This window comes from Chiloscyllium plagiosum, chromosome 11 (assembly GCF_004010195.1).
Source record: "Chiloscyllium plagiosum isolate BGI_BamShark_2017 chromosome 11, ASM401019v2, whole genome shotgun sequence".
NCBI lineage: Eukaryota > Metazoa > Chordata > Chondrichthyes > Orectolobiformes > Hemiscylliidae > Chiloscyllium > Chiloscyllium plagiosum.
In genome coordinates this window covers 14,708,795-14,730,871 of record NC_057720.1, presented here as the reverse complement: position 1 = coordinate 14,730,871, position 22,077 = coordinate 14,708,795, and the positions used below count along the sequence as shown (strand labels likewise).

At 40.0% G+C, this 22,077-nt stretch overlaps 1 protein-coding gene across 1 annotated transcript in view; it reads left to right on the top strand.

The window, feature by feature from the left end:
* Positions 1-22,077, top strand: part of gtf2b (general transcription factor IIB) — a 32,342-nt gene that overhangs the window by 3,402 nt on the left and 6,863 nt on the right. The window contains exons 2-3 of the mRNA XM_043698733.1: positions 15,758-15,864; positions 20,702-20,835. Coding sequence (XP_043554668.1) covers positions 15,758-15,864; positions 20,702-20,835 — 241 coding nt within the window. The remainder of the gene's footprint in view (positions 1-15,757; positions 15,865-20,701; positions 20,836-22,077) is intronic.

The window sequence follows — 22,077 nt, the reverse complement described above, 5'->3', positions numbered from 1 at the left end:
CCCACTCCTCCCTCTTGTCTCCTTTGGGATCCCCTTCATTCTCTTTCCGCCTCTGACTCACTTTCCATCTCCAAACTCCCCTTTGAGGCCCCCCTTCTCTCCAACCCCCAAATTTAACCTGTCTCTTTTTGTTTGCTATATCAAAATCCTGGCAATTCATGCCTAACAGGATTGTGGGTGTCCCACAATTGTAGGGACTGCAATGTGTTGGCTCGCTACACCTTATGAAGTCTAGTAGATGATCTGTAAATGCTGACATTGCTAGTGATGCTCACAATTTAACGAATAGCTATTAAAAATAAATCTCAGGTGATTTGGCACTAGGTGCAATAACAACAAGTAGCGGACAGGGTTGATCTGAAAGCTATGCAGTGAGGATTTGCAATCTGACATTACAATATATCTATTGTCACTTTTATTAATGCAACTTTTCACGTAAACGTAATATGTTGAAGTGGTTTGTGATTTTGCACCATGTCCTTCACATCGTAAATGGGCTGCAAGTATTCCAGTAGCTTTTACAAGATCTGTCTGCTCTATTCCCATATGGATTCATATATTTCCATTTTTCAGTGAGGCAATAAAGAGCAGTAAAACGTTTGTATCATTTAAATTGATGGTAGCAAGTTTTTGAATCAGGTTAATGTCTTGCACTATGTTTTGTGATCTCAACAGACATAGTTAAAAGCTGAGCTCTTGAGAGGTGCGTATAGCTGTTCATATTTGGTATATGGCATCCATACTTGCTGTTCACCTTTATCTATACCTCATGACCTTATCAATGTCTACAAGGTCAGCCCCCCAGCCTCCTGTGCTCCATTGAACATAGTCCCAGCCCCTCTTTATAACTCAAATGTTCCATTCTAAGCAACATCCTGGTAACTTTTTTCTGAACCCCTCCAGATTAATTTCCTTCCTATGACATGGTGACCAGAACTAGAGGCTTCACCAACATTCTGTATGATCTCAATATGACAGCTTAAAGGTCTGAGCAATGAAGGCAAGCATGCTAAATGCATTCTTAACTACCTTGTCAACATGTGATGCAATCTTTATAGAATTATATACCTGAAACCTAGTCTCTGTTCTACAACACTGCCCATGGCCTGCTTTCTAATTGTATAAGTCCTGCCCTTGTTTGTTTTATCAAATTGCGATACCTCACATTTATCCAAATTAAACTCCATCCGCTACTCCTCAGCCCATTTGAACCAATTGATCGAGATCTCTTTTGAGCTGAGATAACCTCCTTCACTGTCCACTGGACCATCAGTTTTGGTGTCATCCACAAACTAGCTAACCATGCCTTCTACATTCTCATCTAAATCATTTGTGAAAATGGCAAACAGAAGTGGATCCAGCACTGATCCCTGTGGAACACCAGTCAGAAAAACAACCTTCTGCCACTGTCTCTTGCCATTAAACCAGTTTTGTTTCCAATTAGAAAGTGCACCCTGAATCCCATGTGATTTAACTTTACTAATTAGTCTACCATGCGGAACCTTGTCACAGGCTTTACAAAAATCCAAATAAACAATGTCGACTGCTCTGCCCTTACCAATCTTCTTGATTGAGTTTTTTGAGGAAGTAGCCAAGTTTGTGAGACATAATTTCCATTGCACAAAACCATATTGAGTATCCCTGACCATTCCTTGCCTCTTCGAATATGTATAAGTCCTATGTTTTAGAATTAACTTCAATTTACCCAGCACCGAAGATAGACTCTCAGATCTGTAGTTCTGAGGCTTTCCTTACGTCCCTTCTTAAATAAAGACAGAACATCAGCCATCTGGCATCTCGCCTGTGGTTAAAAATTGGTCCAAATATTTCTGCAAGGTGGTCTGCAATTTCCTCACTAACTTCCCACAACATCCTTTGATACACTAGATTAGGTCTTCGTGATTTGAATTGAATTTATTGTCACGTGTACAGAGGCACAGTGAAAAGCTTTGTCTTGCGAGCAGTACAGGCAGATCAGAGTTAAGTAGCATAGATAAGTAAATAATAAGTAAATGACAGCAAAAACAAAAGCACAGGTACAGTCGAATGTTAAGTGTATGAGTCCATTCAGTATTCTAACAACAGTAAGGTAGAAACTGTTTTGAAACCGGCTGGTGCGTGCGTTCACGCTTCTGTACCTTCTCCCTTATTGTACAACCTCCCTGAGGTAGGAAAACATTGCCACAGTGGGATGGATGTTTGAGCGTGCTGGCGGCCTTTCCTTGACAGCGACCCTGATAGATGGATTCTATAGATGGGAGGTTGGCCCTTGTGATTGTCCAGGCCGACTTCACCACTCTCTATAACCATCTCTGATCTTGAACTGAACAGTTGCCACACCAAGTAGTATTACATCCAGACAGAGTGCTCTCGATGGCACACCTATAAAAGTTGGCAAGGGTATTTGCAGTCATTCCAAATTTCTTCAGCTGCCTGAGGAAGAAGAGACGTTGGGCCTTTGTAACCAGTGTGTCCACATGAAGAGTCCTAGAAAGCTTGTTGTGGATGACCACTTCCAGGAGCTTGACACTGTCCACTTGTTCCACCTCTGTGCTGTTAATTTGTAGGGGGACCTGAGTAACATCCTGCTGAAAGTCAATAATGAGTTCCTTGGTTTTGCTGGCATTGAGACCTAGGTTGTGAGACTATGGTGGTGTCATCAGTGAACTTGTAAATGGCATTAGTCTGGTATTTGATAACGCAGTCATGGGTATACAGTGAGTACAGTAGCAGTCTGAGTATGCCCCCTGCGGGGTTCCAGTGTTGTTAGTGAAGATGAAATATTGTCCCCAGTCTTTACTGTGGCCTGTGGATCAGGAAACTGAGGATCCAGTTGCAGAGTGGGGCTTAGTCAGAGATCACAAGTGTACGAGCTTTGAGAAGATTTGTAGCTCAGGTTGAGGTTCTGGATGTAGGTTTGCTCACTGAGCTGAAAGGTTCGTTTTCAGACATTTCGTTACCATATTAGGTAACATCTTCAGTGAGCCTCCGAATGAAGCACTGGTGGTGTAGCCCGCTTTCTATTTGTTTTCGAGTTTCCTAGGGTTATTGATGTAATTTCCTGTGGTGACATCATTTCCTATGGACAAACAGGCAGAAAACTAGCCACCAGGATACGTGAACATCAACTAGTCACCAAACAACATGACCCACCCTCACTAGTATCTTTGCATACGAATGAGGAACGACACCACTTCAACTGGGATAATACATCCATCCCAGGACAAGCCAAACAGACATGCACGAAAATTTCCAGAAGTATGGCATTCCAGCTGGAACTCTATCAACAGACACATTGACTTGGATCTCATTTATCACTCCATGAGAAAAAGAATAGGAAATGACATCACCCAAGGAAATGATGTCGCCACAGGAAGTGATATCACCAACCATAGTGAGCTCCAACATATAAATAGAAAGCAGGCTATGCCACCAGTGCTTCATTTGGAGACTCACTGAAGATGTTACCCAGTATGGTGATGAAATGTCTGAAAACTAACCTTAAAGCTCAGTGTGCAAATCTGCAGCCATCACTGAGTTTAGTAATCAGTGAGTTTTGAGAAGATTTATAGCGCAGGTTGAGGTTTTGGATATAGGTTTGCTTGCTGAGGCTGGAACGTTCATTTCCAGTGAATAGGTAACATCTTCAGTGAGCCTCAGGTGAAGCAATGCTGAACATTCCTGCTTTCTATTTATGTTTGGGTTTCTTTGGGTTGGTGATGTCATTACCTGGGGTGAAGTCACTTGCTGCCCCTTTTTTCACAGGGGGTAGTAGATGGGGTCTAATGAGATGTTTGTTGATGGAGTTCTGGTTGGAATTCCACGCTTCAAGGCATTCTCGTGCATGTCTTTGTTTGACTTGTCCTAGGATGGCTGTGTTGTCCCAAAGTGGTGTCCTTCCTCATCCATATGTGACGATACTAGTGAGAGGGGGTCATCTGTTTTTGTGGCTAGTTGGTGTTCATGTATCCTGGTGGCTAGTTTTCTGCCTGTTTGTCCAATGTAGTGTTTTTACAGTCCTTGCACGGTATTTTGTAAATGACATTAGTTTTGCTTGTTAGTAATCAGTCTCGAGGATAATGTTGAAGGCTGAATTGTAGTCAATGAGTAGGATTCTACGTAGCTGTTCTTGGTGTTAAGATGTTCTAGGGAGGAGTGAAGGTCAGACTTGGATTCCTTATATTTGAGTGGGTCTCCTGTTCTGAAGGCCTCATGCCTGGTTTTTAGCAGGTTCTGTATGTCCTGATCCACCCAGGAATTCCTGTTGGGGAACACCCAGATTGACTTTCTTTGTATGCAGTCCTCCACACACTTATAAAGGCTGTGACGGTGGTGGCGTACTTGTGCAAGGCACCTGCGGACTGTTTGAATGTGGCCCAATCAGCCAATTCCAGACAGTACCAGAGTTATCTTCTGCCTCCTCTGACCAGCACTGGACTTGTATCTACAAGGGGGTCTCCTGCTTGAGCGTTTGAGACTTATCTACCTGCATATTTTCTACGACCTTTGCATTTGGGGGCTCTTCTGTAATATAAATTGTTTTCAAAGCATCAGGATTAATTTCCCTGAGTTCTCTAGCCTCCATTCCTTTCTCCACAGTAAAAACTGATGCAAAATATATTGCCTTTCCCATCTTTTGAGGTTCAACACAAAGATGACCTCTTTGCTCTTTAAGGGGTCCTATTCTCTCTCTCGCTGCTCTTTTGCTCTTAATGTACTCTTGGAATCTCTTTGGATTGTCCTTGACCTGAACTACTAAGGCCATCTCCTATCCCTCCTTAGCCTTTCTGATCTCCTCCTTAAGATTCTCTCTTCCTGTTCGAGAGGTTCATTTGAACCCAGTTGTCTATATCCAAAATGTTTCTTTTTGATTCTTGACTAGATCTTTATTCATTTATGGTTCCATAATCCTACCAGCCTTGCATTTACTCTAACAGGAACATAGCACTGAAGTCCCGTTATCACACTTTTGAAAGCGTCAGTTGCCAGTTGTCCCTTTTACTTGTGAACAATGTACTCCAACCAACTTTTGAAATATCTTGTCTCTGAGCATTAAAATTTGACTTACTCCAATTAAAAACTTTAACTTTTATGGAAGGCCTATCCTTTACCATAACTATTTTAAAATAAATAGAATTATGATCACTAGACCCAAAACGTTCCCCTACGATCGCTTCGGCCACTGATCGCTTCGGCCACTGATCGCTTCGGCCACTGATCGCTTCGGCCACTGATCGCTTCGGCCGGTCAAGTTTTTTTCCTTCTCTCCATTTTACATGCTGATTTTAAAAATTCTGAACACATTTAAATTCTTCACCATCCAAACCTTTAATACTATGGTATGATCACTTCGGCCACTGATCACTTCGGCCACTGATCACGTTTTTTTCCTTCTCTCCATTTTACATGCTGATTTTAAAAATTCTGAACACATTTAAATTCTTCACCATCCAAACCTTTAATACTATGGTAGTTCCAGTCAATATTTTGATTAATATTGCCTACTATTAAACCTTCTTAATCTTACATATATCTGAGATCTCTCAACATACTTGTTCCTCAATTTCCCTCTGATTGAGGGCCTAGAGTTCAGACCCATTAAGGCGATCATTCCTTTCCTATTTCTAACTTCAACCCATATTTTCACAAGATGATTTTTCAGAAATATCTTCTCTAGTTGCAGTAGTAATTTCCTCAATCAAAAATGCCACTCCTCTTGTGCCTCCCTTTCTGTCGTCCCTGGAGCATTGAATTGCCAGACCTGTCCATCCGTCAGCCAAATTTCTGTAATAGCTATGGCAACTCAATCCCACGTTCCCAAATTTGCCCTCGTACATCAGTCTTGCTTGTAAGACTGCATGCATTGAAATTAATGCAGTTTAATTCTTCAGAGTTATTTCATTCTCTGACTTGCTCTTGTAGATCTTTTCTAACTGTTCATTTTCAGATTCAGAACCATCCTCATCTGTCTTTCTATTTACTCTGCTAATTAGGATTCCTCCACCTCCACCCCCACAACTGTAATAGTTTACAGTTTCCCTTAATAGAGCTAGCAAATCTCCCCGTGAGGATATTTATCCCCTTCTAGTTGAGGTGAAATCCCTTCTTTTTGAACAGGTCTTTTCTGCCCCAGAGGATATCCCAATGTTCCAGGAGTCTGAATCCTTGAACATCACGCCAACTCTTCAGCTATTGATTTATCTCCTCATCTTTTTATTTCTTCCTTCATATGAATTAGTAATGGGACTGAACCAGAGGTTATTACTTTTGAGGTTCTGTTTTGTAATCTTCTACCTAACGTCTTATTTGCTGTGTAAAGCCTTAATCTTTTTCTTAACTGTCTACCAATGTGTACAAAAACTTCCAACTTCTCATTTTCCCCTTTAACAATATGCTTCAATCATATTGTGATGTCTTTAATCCTGGCACTAGGAAAGCAACATACAATCCTAAATTCATACTCTCTGCTGCAGAATCTCCTGCCTGTGTGGGGGATAAAAGGTTAACTGAGAGTAACTTGGGTCTTGCAGCTGCTCCTGACTTTGCAAGCTTGCTTCAAGATTTCTTACGGCATACTACTGAAATGTAGTAAAGATTTTTTATTTTGGTCCATTTTGGTTTTTTTATAGTCAAAAATGTGAAACAAAAACACTTTTCAAATGGAGTTGTTTACCGAGCCTTTGGAGAAGCCCATGCACGGATGGCTCAAGCTTTTTTCGTAATGTTATATGCTTAAACGTGTACATAGAGTCATAGGGATGTACAGCACAGAAACAGACCCTTCGGTCCAACTTGTCCATGCCAATCAGATATCCCAACCAATCTAGTCCCACCTGCCACCCCCTGGCCCATATCCTTCCAACCTCTTCCTATTCATATTCCCAGTTAGATGCCTTTTAAATGTTGCAATTGTACTAGCCTCCACCACTTCCTCTGGCAGCTCATTCCACACACGTACCACCCTTTGCGTGAAAAAGTTGCCCCTTAAGGTCTCTTTTATAACCTTCTCCTCATCCTAATCTATCCCCTCTAGTTCTGGACTCCCCCATCTTAGGGAAGAGACTTTGTCTATTTATCTTACCAATGCCCCTCAGATTTTAAAAACCTTTTTATAAGGTCACCCCTTGGCCCCTGACACTCCAGGGATGACAGCCCAAGCCTATTCAAACTCTCCCTCTAGCTCAAATCCTCCAAACCTGGTAACATCCTTGTGAATCTTTTCTGAACCCTTTCAAGTTTCACAACCTCTTTCCAATAGGAAGGAGACCACAATTGCATGCAATATTCCATGTCAGAGAGATTTTAAAAAATCACTGAGGAGGATTTTTGAAATAGCTGTTTATAGAGCTTTCGGAGAGGCCTACGTGTAGATGAGTCTAGAATGAGATTTTTAAAAAATTTTAGATTGAAAGCTATCTGCTTTTATTAATTATTTTTCATTAGATTGTTCACCTAAGTTGTTTAGTTCTTATTAGTTCTTTGGGTAAGGGAAGGTAGTTTATTTTATATGTAAAGGGTGGTATTGAAAGTTGCTTTTTAGGCTTCGTGTTATTTAAGGAATACAAGAGACACACTTGGATAACTAGTAGATTTAGAGAAGTAATTACGCAGCAGGATTAGTCAGATGGATGACTGTCAAGGAAGTAGTTCAGAAGTTTCCTGTGGCTATTCCTCAAACAGATATTCAGTATTAGGTACTGTTAAAAGGGATAGTCTCAGAAAAATGAGGCAGTGAGCGCTTAAGATTGAATCTTGTATTAGGTGGGGTTTGACAATTTAAAAGAATAATTATTGTATGAGATTCTTATGTAAAGAAGACAGTATGGTGATTGGATGTCAGAATTTGGAAAGGAGCTTGAATTTATTTATGTAGGGTGGAGATGTGGCTGGTATTAGTGATGTTTGTAAATCCTGATGAGCCACTTTGTCCTGTTCTGTTTTTGTATGTTTGTAACGTGGTTTGGGTTGACAAGATGTAAATATATAATGGCTCACTTTACGCCTACTAACCAGAAATGTCATGCGTTGAATCTCCAACGTGCTGAGCTAGTTTATTTCTCTTGGGATAATTCCATCCTGTGCAGTACTGGTATGATTTGTATTCACTAGAAATGAAGCCTGCAAGTAGTAACGTGTTCAGTTGCAGAGCTTAGTTAATGTTTTCTTATGTCCAGTTGTTGCAGTCCCATATGATGTAGCTGGAACAGTGCTTTTGCTTTAATTACTGATATATAGTGCAAACTAAATTTAGATTTGACACTATATCTGGACCATACTTCAGAGGGGGATTGCCTCTGCAGTAAAGTAAATTTGTTTTTTATTGCCTGGGAGGTTAGTGGAACTGGGTGAACACAGCCCTTTTTTAAAAAAAAAACACTTGGATGAACGCTTGAAGTGTCATAACATTCAAAGCTATCAGCCAAGTGTGGGAAAGTAGCATTAATGTAGATAGTATAGTTTTGACGGTACAGACTCCATAAGCAAAGATTTGCTGTAATACCCACTGAGTTGTGACCAGTGGTTTTTTAATAAACCAGTTTTTTTTTGTCTTTAGTCTATTCCCCTTGTATGAGTTCAACTAACCATACCTTTTCAACCACTTTTATGGATTTATTTACTTTGGTGTCAAAGTGTCTCGTTGGCCATTGATTTTTCAAAATCCTGTCATTTACCCTTCCTCCGTTGGTCAGTGTGCAACAGTTCACCTTCATGTTTAACTCATTTGGCCATACTTCTGTCCATTTCACCATCTTTTTTTTCCATGATAAAGACTACCATTAGGTTCATCGTCATCTACTACTTTGCCACACTTTACGTCCACTGCAAATTTTATGATGCTGCTCCCTAATGTTGTCGTTCTGTTAGTCGAGCTGGGAATTTGTGTTGCAGACATTTCGTCCCTTGTCTAGGTGACATCCTCAGTGCTTGGGAGCCTCCTGTGAAGTGCTTCTGTGATCTTTCCTCCGGCATTTGTAGTGGTTTGCATCTGCCGCTTCCGGTTGTCAGTTCCAGCTGTCTGCTGCAGTGGCCGGTATATTGGGTCCAGGTCGATGTGCTTATTGATTGAATCTGTGGATGAGTGCCATGCCTCTAGGAATTCCCTGGCTGTTCTCTGTTTGGCTTGTCCTATAATAGTAGTGTTGTCCCAGCCGAATTCATGTTGCTTGACATCTGCATGTGTGGCTACTAAGGATAGCTGGCTACTAAGGATAGCAATTATAGGACAAGCCAAACAGAATAGCCAGGGAATTCCTAGAGGCATGGCACTCATCCACAGATTCAGTCAATAAGCACATCGATCTGGACCCAATATACCGACCACTGCAGCAGACAGCTGGAACTGACAACCGGAAGCGGCAGATTCAAACCACTACAAATGCCGGAGGAAAGATCACACAAGTACTTCACAGGAGGCTCCCAAGCACTGAGGATGTCACCTAGACAGGGGACGAAACGTCTGCAACACAAATTCCCAGCTCGGCGAACAGAACCACAACAACGAGCACCTGAGCTACAAATCTTCTCAAACTTTGAGCTGCTCCCTAAACTCAGTCTGGGTCATTTATTTAAAAAAAAACAAAAGGAAGGTCTGTTACTGTCCTCAAATAATTTGCAGGGGTTTGGCAAACCCATTTGCCTTTTTACCTTTGAAGCAGTAACATGTGCTGTATATAAAGAGGGACCACTGGATATGTTGTACAGTAGGACCCCCATATCTGCAGAATTTGTTTCCATGGTTTACTGCGGCCTGAAAACATTACATGGAACGTTCCAGAACCAGGGATTTGGGGGTGGTGGGGGGGGGGGTTGCTGGGGAGGTAAATGTCCCATTTAAATGACAGGATTTGCTACTATCTGTGGTTTTGAACATCTGTGATTGATCTTTGAATGTATCACCAGTGGGTATGGGGGGACTGTTGTAGTCGTATTTCCAAAAGGCATTTGGGAAGACTATTGAAGAGATTCAGATTGTAAACCAGTTCCTTTCTTGAGTCCGTTTGTATGTAAGGTGGAACACGGTGCAGGGCAATATGCAATAGTTCATAAGCATGAGGAGGAGGTTGTAGTCAGTCTTTAAAATTATAACTAATACATTCCTATATGGGATTGCATTTGTAACTGTTCATAATCGAACAATTGAAAATCCCAGATTATGGTGTCGATTGTAACATTGACACACATAGAAGATCGACTGACTAGCAAGTGAGGAATAAGAACCAGTGGATCTTTTTCCAGCTGGCAGGATGTTATGAGTGATGTATCACAGATTGGTGCTGAGGTGTTAACTCTTTACAGTTGATTGAATAGTTTGGATAAAGGGACTGCAGATGTGGTAACTGAATTTGCTGATGGTACTTTTAGGAGAATCTAGAATGAGGGGCCTGGACAGAGGAGGAAACAATTTTTCTTCCCCTGAGGTTTGAGTCTTTGTAATTCCTTTCCTCGAGTGGATGCAGAATCATTACTTCTATCTCAAATGTATTTAGATTTTTGATTACAAGGGGATGAAAGTTTCTGTGATATGTAGATACATACAGTTGAGTTTATAATCAGATCAGCTGTGATCTTACTGAATGGCAGAGCAGGTCCAATGGACTGAATGCCCCATTTTTGTTCCTTATTCATGTGTCCATAACAAATCTGTGTTGGCTTAGTTTGATTAACACTTACCTTTTAGAATAAAAGTTTATTTTATCAATTAGCACAGACCTATTATTTCCTGGTTTAATCTTCTCCCTCCTTTTGAATATTGGAGTTTAATATTAAAAATCATAGTCCCTCAACTGTATTTAATACAGTGTGAAAGATTGTGACTGTCTCTGCTATTTCTACTGTTACTTCCTTCAGCAATGTCAGCTGCATTCTACCTGGACCAGGTGACTTAGCAATATTTTAAAGAATGCTAATTTTAAAAATAAGTTTTCTCTATCGTTTTGCCCCCCCCCCCCCCCCCCCCCCCTCAGTCGAAGCAAAACACTCAGACACAGTATGGTTTACCTCCTCCATCTTTATTTCGGTTCTCTGTCTTCTCTCGACAAGCAGTTTCTTAATGCATAATGTAATAATTTTACAGGCAAGAGTATCTACACAAGGCAATGTCTATAGTAATTGGGTGTCACTTACAATCAAGCCCTTTGATCTCATTGAATGTTTTTAACCTTGTTAAATACAATAAATACAATAAATACTTTTCCCCTTGTTAACTGACATTGAATACTGAATGCTACCTCATCTTGTTAAATGGCTCGACATAATGAATGTTTTTCCATCTTGTAAACCCATTATCCTTGTCTGCAGCACTCCATTGTTAAGTGTAAATTCTTATCTGACCTGAGTCATGCTCAGCTGAACCTCTTATTTCACACAACTCAGAATTTAACTTTCTCTGCTTGCTTATACCCTGTACACATTCTCAAATGAAGTTGTTTTGGAACTTAGTATCTTATTAAATGTAGAATCTCTTGTAACGTAGGAAATATGACAGCACGTTTGTCTGAGAAACCTCACAAATGGCAATATGACAACGATGTTGGTTGAGTAATAAATTTTTGCCAGATCAGAACCTACGTTTCCAAGTAGAATGCCCAAGATGGTAATGATTGGTCAGGACACCAGGTAGAATTCCCCTGATCTTCAAATATGAAAGATTATTTGAACAAAACAACAATGAAATCTTTCAGTCTGAAACTATTCAACGCATTGAGAAAGTGGCGTGTTTCGATTTACCCAGTTCCTCCTTATTCGTTTTAACTATGTGATACTTAGAATAGAACTGAAAGGGGAAATTATGCTGGAAGTACAAATTTTTACAGGGTTTCAGTTGTTGGAAGTGTATTTTGGATCTATGCTGCAAGCTGGAAAAGCTTAATCTATGGAGTAAATGTGTTCTTAAACTCTGCGATAGTTATTAGAAGTGAATTATTTAAATTGCTATTTATTTAAATGGTTTGGATAAAAGGACAGCAGGTACGGTAGCTAAAATTAATGATTACACTTATGGGACAATCTAGAATGCTCTGCCCAGTTGACTCTGCAAAGGCAACCTTACCATCTACCACGCATCCAGTCTAGCAGCAATACTCTAAGGAAGAGTCACTCGACCTGAAACATTAACTGATTTCTCTTCACAGATGCTGCCAGACCCGAGCTTTTTCAGAAATTTCTATTTTTTGTTTTTAGCAGCTATGTCCTTGAGAACTAAAGTTTAAACAGGATTAGACAGAGTAAACAGTAAAGATGTTCCTGATGACCAGTGTCTCCAGAATCAGGGATCGGCCATTTAGGGCTCTGTGTGGTTGACCCTGTTGAGCCCTGGGAAACTGAAACCTGTGAAACTCTGTGGGGGAGGTGTTCCTCCAGTTAACAAAATAGAATAGGGCCTGATATGAAGAAAGATGGTTGTGGTTGCTCAGCGCCAATCATTTCCACCCCAGAATATTGTTGCAAACGTTCTTCAGTGAGGTGTTCAAGGTCCAACATTTCGGTGTTTTGTAAGTGACCTTTCCCTCCATTGAGTTCTGAAATTGAGACTTTCACTGGTACTGCACATCCATTCATGACTCCTCTAATACTGAATGGAGTCTGTACTAGTGCAGCAAATAACATTGGCTCAGTGGTTAGCCCTGCTGCCTCACAGCACCAGGGACCTGGGTTCAATTCCAGCCTCTGGCAACTGTCTGTATGGAGTTTGCACATTTTCCCCATGTCTGCATGGGTTTCCTCTGTGTGCCCCGATTTCCTCCCACAGTCCAAAAATGTGCAGATTAGATGCATTGGCCATGATATATTGTCCCACAGAGTTCATGGATGTGTAGGTTAGGTGCAGTAGTCAGGGGTAAATGTAGGGGAATGGGTTTCGGTGTGATGCTCTTTGAAGGGTCGATGTTGATTTGTTGGGCTGAAGGACCTATAGGGATTCTGTTTTTTTAAAAAAAAAGTTTGCTCATCTCCAACAAAGAATCTAATCCTATCCCATTAGCATTCAGCAGTATCATATGTACTATGGATATGAGAGCAGTTCAGGAGTATGGCAAGTAACTATCATCCTGATTCCCCAAAGGCTTGCCATTTACTTCAGGACACAATTGAGTGGTGTGATGCAATATTATGCATTTTTCTGTAGCTGCAACACCATCCAGGACACAACACTGTGAATAGCATCCCATTGCCACCTTAAATATTCAATCTGTTCACCGTGAACAGTGACAAAAATGGAAATTACTGGTAAAACTTGGCAGATCTGGCAGCATTTGTGGAGATAAAGCACAGTTAAAGTTTCAGGTTCAGATTTCCTGAGGATCTGAAACCTGAATACAGACAGAGGTAACCAGTTGTTGTCAAGAACAACTGCTTAACAGATACTCTTAACTTAGGTGGCAATAAAATGGCTTCTCAATGCAAATAACATGACAAAATGGCTTCTAGGCTTCAAATTAGCAATTCTGCTAAAAGCTGCATAAATGGCTTTTAATTCTGCTATAGCTGCATAATTGACTAACCTCAGTCTGCTTCAATAGAGATTAACAGATCATTCTTCCTTTACAGCATAGAAATAACCAGACTAGATAAGACATTACTGGCCATGCGAACTGACCTTCAAATGCAGGTGCAGTGACTTGGTTAGTGAGATAATGAAGGCCTGAATGTTGCAAGACAAAGTTAGTTCCCAGGAAACATCGTTGGACCAAGTAACAGTCAAATTAAGCCATATTGTATATTGATTGGTAATTGTCTGAATGTACTTTGCAATCTTAGCCTATACCTTACTTTAAGAAAAGTATAAAAATGTCTTTGTTTTAAGCCATGTGCACAGCTACTCTGAGGAACACGCAAGTGTGTAACTTCTGTGTTTCTGGATGATCTGTGCCCGGCCGCATGAAGAAATAAAGGGTGAAGTCTTAAAGAACCAGACCGATTGTGAGTATGTAGTGACCGATCGTGGAACAGAGACCCCCCCACCCCCCCAGATTGGGGGGGGGGATCCAGATCTTCAATCTGAAAGAGGGGAGGAGTAAATGATAAGTGGAGATGGAGTCCAGAGAGAGAGAGAGAGAAAAAAAATAGTTGGGCAGACAAAGGAATGGGTAAAGGTCAGTGTAGATCACAATGTATTGTTTAGAATGGTTAATGACAAAGTGAGCAACATTAATACAGAGGCCTTAAACCAGATGTTCATCAATTGTTGAATTGCAAAGTTAGAACAGTCGAATACAAGGCAGAAGGTTGAAACCAAGTCTCATGATTTTCTTGTATGACCACTTCTCAAATCATGCATCCACCTTTCCTTGCTGGAAGCAAAGCACAAAAAGGCCATGAGATTAATTCCAGACATGTAAAGATCAGAGTCATAAAAATCAAAAGAACTTAGGGCTTTTCATTCAGATGGGATGGTTTCTGAAGCATGATCTTAGGCACATTTGAGTTGACTGTTACTTCAAAGTGAATTGAAGAAGAGGACACATTCTTGGTTATAGGGGTATTCGGATGACATAGAAGGGGCTTGATGAGGAATAGTGATCACAGTATTGATAGAGGATTCAATTAGCTCTGAAGAGGTATGGTGTACTGTATTGGAAGTGTCATCACATGAGGTGAAAATGTTATTGACAAACAGTACTCATTTTAAGTGGTTGTATCTTTGTATGATCAAAGCATATTTTGACAATCATTGGGTATGCTATTTACATGACTGAAGGTAAGAATGTGTGCTTTTGTTTTCTAAATCAGATTTAATCATTAGATTTAGTTTACTTATTTTAAAAATTGAAGTAATACTTGTGTTTTCAACAAGCCAGGATTTTGACATATTGGCATTGACTTAAAAATATACAACGTGAGAATATAATTGTAGCATACCACCTGCAAGCCAATCAAATGTGACCGACTGTGGATTAACAAAGTGAATTGTTCAGGGGTGTCTTTCATTTTTGAAACTGCTGGGCATTAAAGGAGCAGTTTTGTCCAGTCCCCTTGCCATTTTAGATGTACCTCTTTAAACTTTGTCTTTTCTTCTGAAAATTCATAACCTATTTTTATGATGGCTCATTAGCATGTTTTATTATTAAATATTATTACAATACAGATCTTTGTATTCTGTAGTGCCTTTAACATAGTTAAACCTGTCAGTGATTTCCAGGAGCATTATCAAACGCAGTAATTAAGGGACCAATACTTTCCTCTGAGGTAGATTTAAAGCAACTTCTTAGAGGAGAGGTTAAGGCAGGGAACATTAGAATTGGGATTTGGGCTAGGCTAATAAAGGCATGACTCATTGGAACGTGGATCATTGACAACTTAAGAGCTTAGATTTGGAAGTGTGCAGGGATCCATTGGGTTCTTGGGAAATGTTTGAGATAAAATCAACAGCTTTGTGATACTAGAAGAGGGCAGCAAGCTTGGGCCTGAGTGAACTCACTGGTTATCACTGCTGCCTCCTACTGCTAGGGACCCGGGTTTGATTCCAGCTTTGGGTGACTGTGTGGAGTTTGCACATTCTCCCCATGTGTGCGTGGGTTTCCTCCTGGTGCTCCTGATCCCTTCCACAGTCCCAATGATGTGCAGGTAAGGTGAATTGGTCATGCTAAATTGCCTATAGTGTTCGGGGATGTGTATGTTAGGTGCATCAGTCATGGATGTTGGTGTGGACTTGTTGGGCCGAAGGGCCTGTTTCCACACTGTAGGGAATCTAATCTAAAATCTAAAGGTAGGTAATTATTTAAGTTCTTTATTAAGTCTTGGATTTTTTTCTTTGTTTTAGTGGGGATCCATTGCCCAGAGTACAATGTCCAAACCATCCAGATGCCATATTGGTGGAAGATTACCGTGCTGGTGATATGATCTGCCCTGAATGTGGGCTGGTAGTAGGTAAATACAGAAATATTTCTGTTACTTACATTCATCTGTGTATTACATAAAATTTATCTGTATGTATGTGTTCGTTTCTGTTTTGTATCACAATGCATTGATTGCTATTTGAAATTGAGGCTGTTTGATGAAAATAAGAACTTCTCTAAAGTAACAAACAGTTCCTTTCTTTTTCATGCACTGTTGAGTTGTTCATTGTCAATCGCCCTGGTATGTTGCTATTTATACATGCAGACTAGGATGTGTGGTGTCTAAGCTACACATCATTTGTTGACCAGCAGCCAAGTTTCTGCCCTGAACTGTTTAGTCTTGGAATTATCTAGGAATTATTGCTGCTAGTGGTCCAAAGATGTATTTGTTTACCAAATTTTAGAAGGATGTTATTTCCTCGACATACCTGGTGTTTCTTTGTCACAATTTTCATACAATGCTCATGCTTCATTTGAGAAATTGATTTAAAAGTTTTAAGGTCAATAAGACTTTTTGCACATATAGCTTGCTGTTTTACATAAGTATAAATCTAAACATGTGCAGTGTAAGTCTAGCAAATTTAATATCACACATGAGCTACTGTTTTCTTTCAATATTGACTGTTTGCACAGTCTTGGTAGAATGAATATCATTCCCCTCCTTTCAAGATAAATTAATTGCCATTTCTTCTCTTCTGTGCTGTTACCCACACCCTTCCTGATATATTTATCCTTATTTCTCATTTCTCAGTAGCTTCGTCCAAACACCCAACATCAGATTCCACATGTAAACTGACAGCAATCAGTTCTGCCTTATTGTCATCTCTTCATTTGATTACCCTGCAGAGATTTTTTAACTAAAAATTTGGCAGGGCCGAAGCAACTGGCTTCAGCTCTCACCACAAACTGTATTACCAAGCCACTGACTCCACCTCTCTCCAGCCATTGTTTGTGACTGAACTAGACTATGGAAACCTGTCGTTTTGACCCTAAGACAAGCTGATTGCCATTCAACCTCAACTCTTATTTGGCTTTTGACACCTACGAGTCGACTATTTTGGTGGTGTTCTTTCTTTGAACCTCACCTTTTTCATCTTCAAAACTGTCCACATCCAGAACCCTGCATAGAATCCCTACAGTGCAAATGGAGGCCATTTGGCCCATCAAATCTACACCAATCTTCCAAGGAGCATCACAGTCAGACCCCCTCCCTGTGACATTGAATTGAATTGAACTGAATTTATTGTCACATGTACTGAGGCACAGTGAAAAGCTTTGTCTTGCGAGCAGTACAGGCAGATCAGAGTTAAGTAGCATAGATAAGTAAATAATAGGTAAACAGCGGCAAAAACAAAAACACAGGTACAGTCGAATGTTAAGAGTATGAGTCCATTCAGTATTCTAACAATAGGGTAGAAATTGTTTCGAAACCGGCTGGTGCGTGTGTTCACGCTTCTGTACCTTCTCCCGATGGTAGAGGTTGTAGAAAAGCATTGCCAGGGTGGGATGGATCTTTCAGAATGCTGGCGGCCGTTCCTTGACAGCGGGCCTGATAGATGGATTCTGTAGATGGGAGGTTAGCCTTTGTGATTGTCTGGACCGAGTTCACTACTCTCTGTAACCATCTCCGATCTTGAATGGTACAGTTGGCATACAAAGTAGTGATACATCCAGACAGAATGCTCTTGATGGCACACTGCAATGTTGGCAAGGATATTTGCCGTCATGCCAAATTTCCTTAGCTGCTTGAGGAAGAAGAGACGTTGTTCGGCCTTTGCAACCAGTGTGTCCACATGAACAGTCCAAGAAAGATTGTTGTGGATGACCACTTGCAGGAGCTTGACACTCTCCACTCGTTCCACCTCTGTGCTGTTAATGTGTAGGGGGGCATGAGTAACAAACTGCCGAAAGTCAGTAATGAGTTTCTTGGTTTTGCTGGCATTGAGAGCTAGGTTGTTCTCATGCACCATTTTTCCAGGTTTTCCAACCTCCTGTCTGTAGTCTTTCGTCGCCATCTGAGATTCGACCGACTATAGTGGTGTCATCAGCGAACTTGTAAATGGCATTACATGCCCCCAAAACTCCACAAACTCAGAATTATAATGGCTAATCCACCTAGCCTACACATGCCCAGACATTATGGGAAATTTAGCACAGCCACTCCACCTAATCTGCACATCTTTGGACTATTTGGGGGGGGGGGGGGGACCGGAGCACCCGGCGGAACCGACGGACACCTGAGGTTAGAATTGAACCTTGGTTCCTGGCGCTGAGGTGCAGCAATGCTACTTACTGAGCCACCCTGTGGCCCTTAAGTTTAATGGGTGGTGATAACGATTATATTAGTTGCAAAGAATAATCAGAAGATTTGATTTAGGCATATTTTATAATTTTAGGCTGTTCATATCTTTTGTAGTTTATCAATATAGACAAACATATCAATTTTACAGCTTCAGATTAAAAGGTTTAAATGCTAGCTTTTTGGCACTGCATTGATGGGTAGATGGTAGCACAGTAGTAATTTCAGTGAACTAATAATCCAGAGTCCTGGTCTGCTCTCCTGGTGATGAGAGTTTAAATCTCGCAGTGCTAGCTTGTGAAATTTCAATTTAAGAAAATTCTAATGGCAACCATATAACTATTGTCATAAATAGTGAAATAAATCTTCTGACCTTACCTACATGTGACTTCAACCCACAGAAATGTAATTGACTTTCACTGCCCCTAAAAGAGCTCTGGCAAGCAGCTCAGTTCAAGGGCATTGAGGGATGGGCAATAAATACTGATAGCTAAAAGAAAACAAATTGCATAAGAGCACTTCCTTATTGGACTGTTTTTTTTTAAATTATGTTCAGTGCTCTTAGATGTCCTTGAATCATTAGGCAGAGCCCTTTGGTTCTATGTACTGCCAAAAATATATTACTACCCACTATACCCATAGCCTTGAAAGTTGTGATAGTTTGGTTGCTTGTTCAATAAATGTTTAAAATTTGCAAGGTTTTCTGCCTACAACTACCCTTCCCAGATACCTTCCCTCCCTCTGGGTGAAAAGGGTTTTCTTAAATTCCCACAAACCTCCTGCCTTTCACTTGCATCCTATGTCTGATTGCTAAATGAAAAGCTTTAACTTATGCTATATTTTCGGTGGTTGCTTTTTGCTGTGTATGGTTTGATTTTTTTTTTCAAGCATGTTTTAGTCAAAACTCTTGTTTTTATCTACATTTTTAAAAATCTTTTCCCTTGTTGCTTTTTTGATTTTGTTTATCCTGAATCTAAAATCATTTTTTTGGAAGTGTTCCAAATGAATGTGTTGTACTAGCACTACAAAAATCTTGGCTTGCTTTTTATCTCAAGTTGATGTTGAAATTACCAGGCGGGTAGAGGGAAAGCTGTTGAAGGCATTAATGACTATGGTGATGGAGAACAAATGCTGGCCTGCCTGTGATGGCCCTGCCACATTAGAGATTTTAAGATTTTGTTTGCAGTGGGATAAATCCAAATTACATTGGAATTCAATTCTTGCGTAATTAACTGGTTACTATGATTCTTAATTTGCAAATTCTCCACTGCATAGTGTGTTTGGTAACATTTGTGTGAATGTAATTGGCCAAGTGTACTTGTAGTCGTGTTCCCCTTTAGTTGTATCTCTTCTGTTCAAGTTGTTTGTCTGAGTTTCTTGCCACCTCATGACTGGATAGCAAATTACAAGGAACATTTTTCTCACTGGCAGGAGAGATCAAAAATGATTTGGATCTTTCTTGGTGTGATTCTGACACAATCTGTACTATTTTTGTAGAAGTATTGATATCCTGGCAGTGAATGAGACTATTTTACCCATGTCTGTGCCAGTACTCAGCCTTACATTGGAATTGTTCAATCTAATCCAGTTTCCCACCTGTGTGTAATATTAGTAAGTGGTCTGCAATTTGGCCTACATCAGATCTGGCCTGGTACAGCTATTTTACCAAAGTAAGCTGAACAATTGAGATGCTATTAACAAGTTAATAGATACAACAAACAATGTGAATGTCTCCATTTTGGATGAGTACTCCTTAGGAAGAATGGGAGTCAGCCCAAACAAAGTAGTAGATTAAATTACAAGTCCCTTGAAGTACCTTTGTTTATGCATTCATTTATCAAGTTGTAATAATTTATGATATGACGACTGTCTGAATTGATTCTTCCTATCAAAAGTGAAGGTAAATTTATAAAATGCACAGACTGCACATGATAAAAAGCTAAAGCCCATGATTGCTTGCTGTTCATTATTACTTTCTGGCTTGAAATAAAACCTGTTTTCCTCATTTTCATATTTTAAGTATCAATTCTTATGCTGCAATTTATACTTAAATAATCTCCTCCTGATACCCTCACCCCTGTATCCGTCAAGTGCAGAAGTTCAGTGAAAGTAAAGATAGAATTTGACTTGAAAGTGGGAGCAGAATTGCTCTTACATGACGACTCAATTATTATTTTGCTTCTAATCCAGCTTTGGTTGGACTCTGAGGAAAGTGGAACAGAGGTAGAACATCAGCTACAATCTTATTGAATGGCAGTGTACTGTCATTCAAGCCTATATGGCTTATTCCTGCTCCAGTTTAAATTTATCTGAAAACAGCTCTAACTTTGGCTCTAAGAAAGGTAGTATTTAGAGAGCAAAGTAGGCTATCTCAACCACAGGTTCATCTCTAACACTAGATAATTTTAATAAGGGCTTCAGTTAAAATTGTTACAATGTATGTTCAGGAAAGGAGTAAATAATTTGTATAGTTTGTCAGTATGACTCTTAGAATGTACAGTTTGTTTTATTTCATGTAATTTTAAAGTTATATTTCCCTATTAGTCATCATGCCCATCTCTTTTTACAGGTGATAGAGTTATAGATGTCGGCTCAGAGTGGCGGACATTTAGCAATGACAAAGCAACAAAAGATCCATCTAGAGTTGGTGATGCCCAGAATCCACTCCTAAATGGCGGTGATTTGTCGACTATGATTGGAAAGGTAGGAGTGTGGCTTAAGCAAAAGACCAGGTGTACAAAACTAAAAACAGTTGCATAAGAAAACAATTCCTATTGAACAACTAGTGTTACAAGATAGCTAATCAAGTAGTTTTTTTTATTTAAAGAAATATAAGATTCCTTGGGACTTATCTTTTCTAAGCTTCACTTTTCTGAATGTATAGGTTCCATTCTTTAATTTGATAGGCTTTAGTTGTCTTTGTCTGACATAAAATGGTTTAACTTAACTGGTTTGAAATGGTGGCTGCTACCAGATTGCTCACCAATTCCTTTTATTGAAACCTCTGTTTCAAGTCCAGTGATTTTATTTTTCCAGTAATCCATACGGCCGCCGCCTCTTAGTTTTGTTATTTTACATTAGCAACACAAAATATCTGAGTAGGAATAGGCCATTCAGCCCTTTGACCCTGCTTCACCATTCAATATGATCGTGGTTGATCATCCGACTTGGTTCCCTGTTCCTATTTTATCCCCATATCTTTTGATCCTTTTAGTCCTAAGAACTTTCTTGAAAGTCTTCAAAGTTTTTGCCTCAATAGTTTTGTGACAGAGTTCCACAAGCCACTGCTCTCTAGGTGAAGAAATGCCTTGTCATTATCTGTCTTAAAGGGCCTGCCTCTATCCTGAAACTGGGGCTTCTGGCCATCAAGAACATCCTCCGTGTCTATTCTGTCTAAACTTATTATAATTCATGAAGATTTGTATGTGATTCCCCCCTCATTTTTGTAAGTTCTAATAAACTTAGTCCTAACCAGTACAGCTTCCTGCGCACTCTCAGCTCTGTACATCAGTCTTGCCATCCAAGGAATCTATCTCGTAAACCTTTTTTGCACTCGTTCAATAGCCAGAACATTCTTCCTCTGCTAGCTGTATAGATTACTGCAAGTGTGTTCTACCAATGCCCTATACAGCTGTAGCAAGGCACCCCTGCTCCTGTACTGGCTGTTTTTGCTACCTAAGTGGGTGACCTAGTATTTATCCACATTGTACTGCATCTGCATATTTGTCCATTTACTTCATTTGTCCAAACTTGTGTTAAAGACTGCCACAACTTACATCTTGCAAAATTTGTGTGACAACACTTGTTTGTGATAAGAGGTGTTGGAGGAGACTATGAAAACTAACTTGATAGGGTGGTTGAAAAATAAATGAAAGCTAAACAAACTGGATGGAATTGTGCTGATATTATAAATCACTTGGAATGTTGGGGGAATGACTTCCTAAA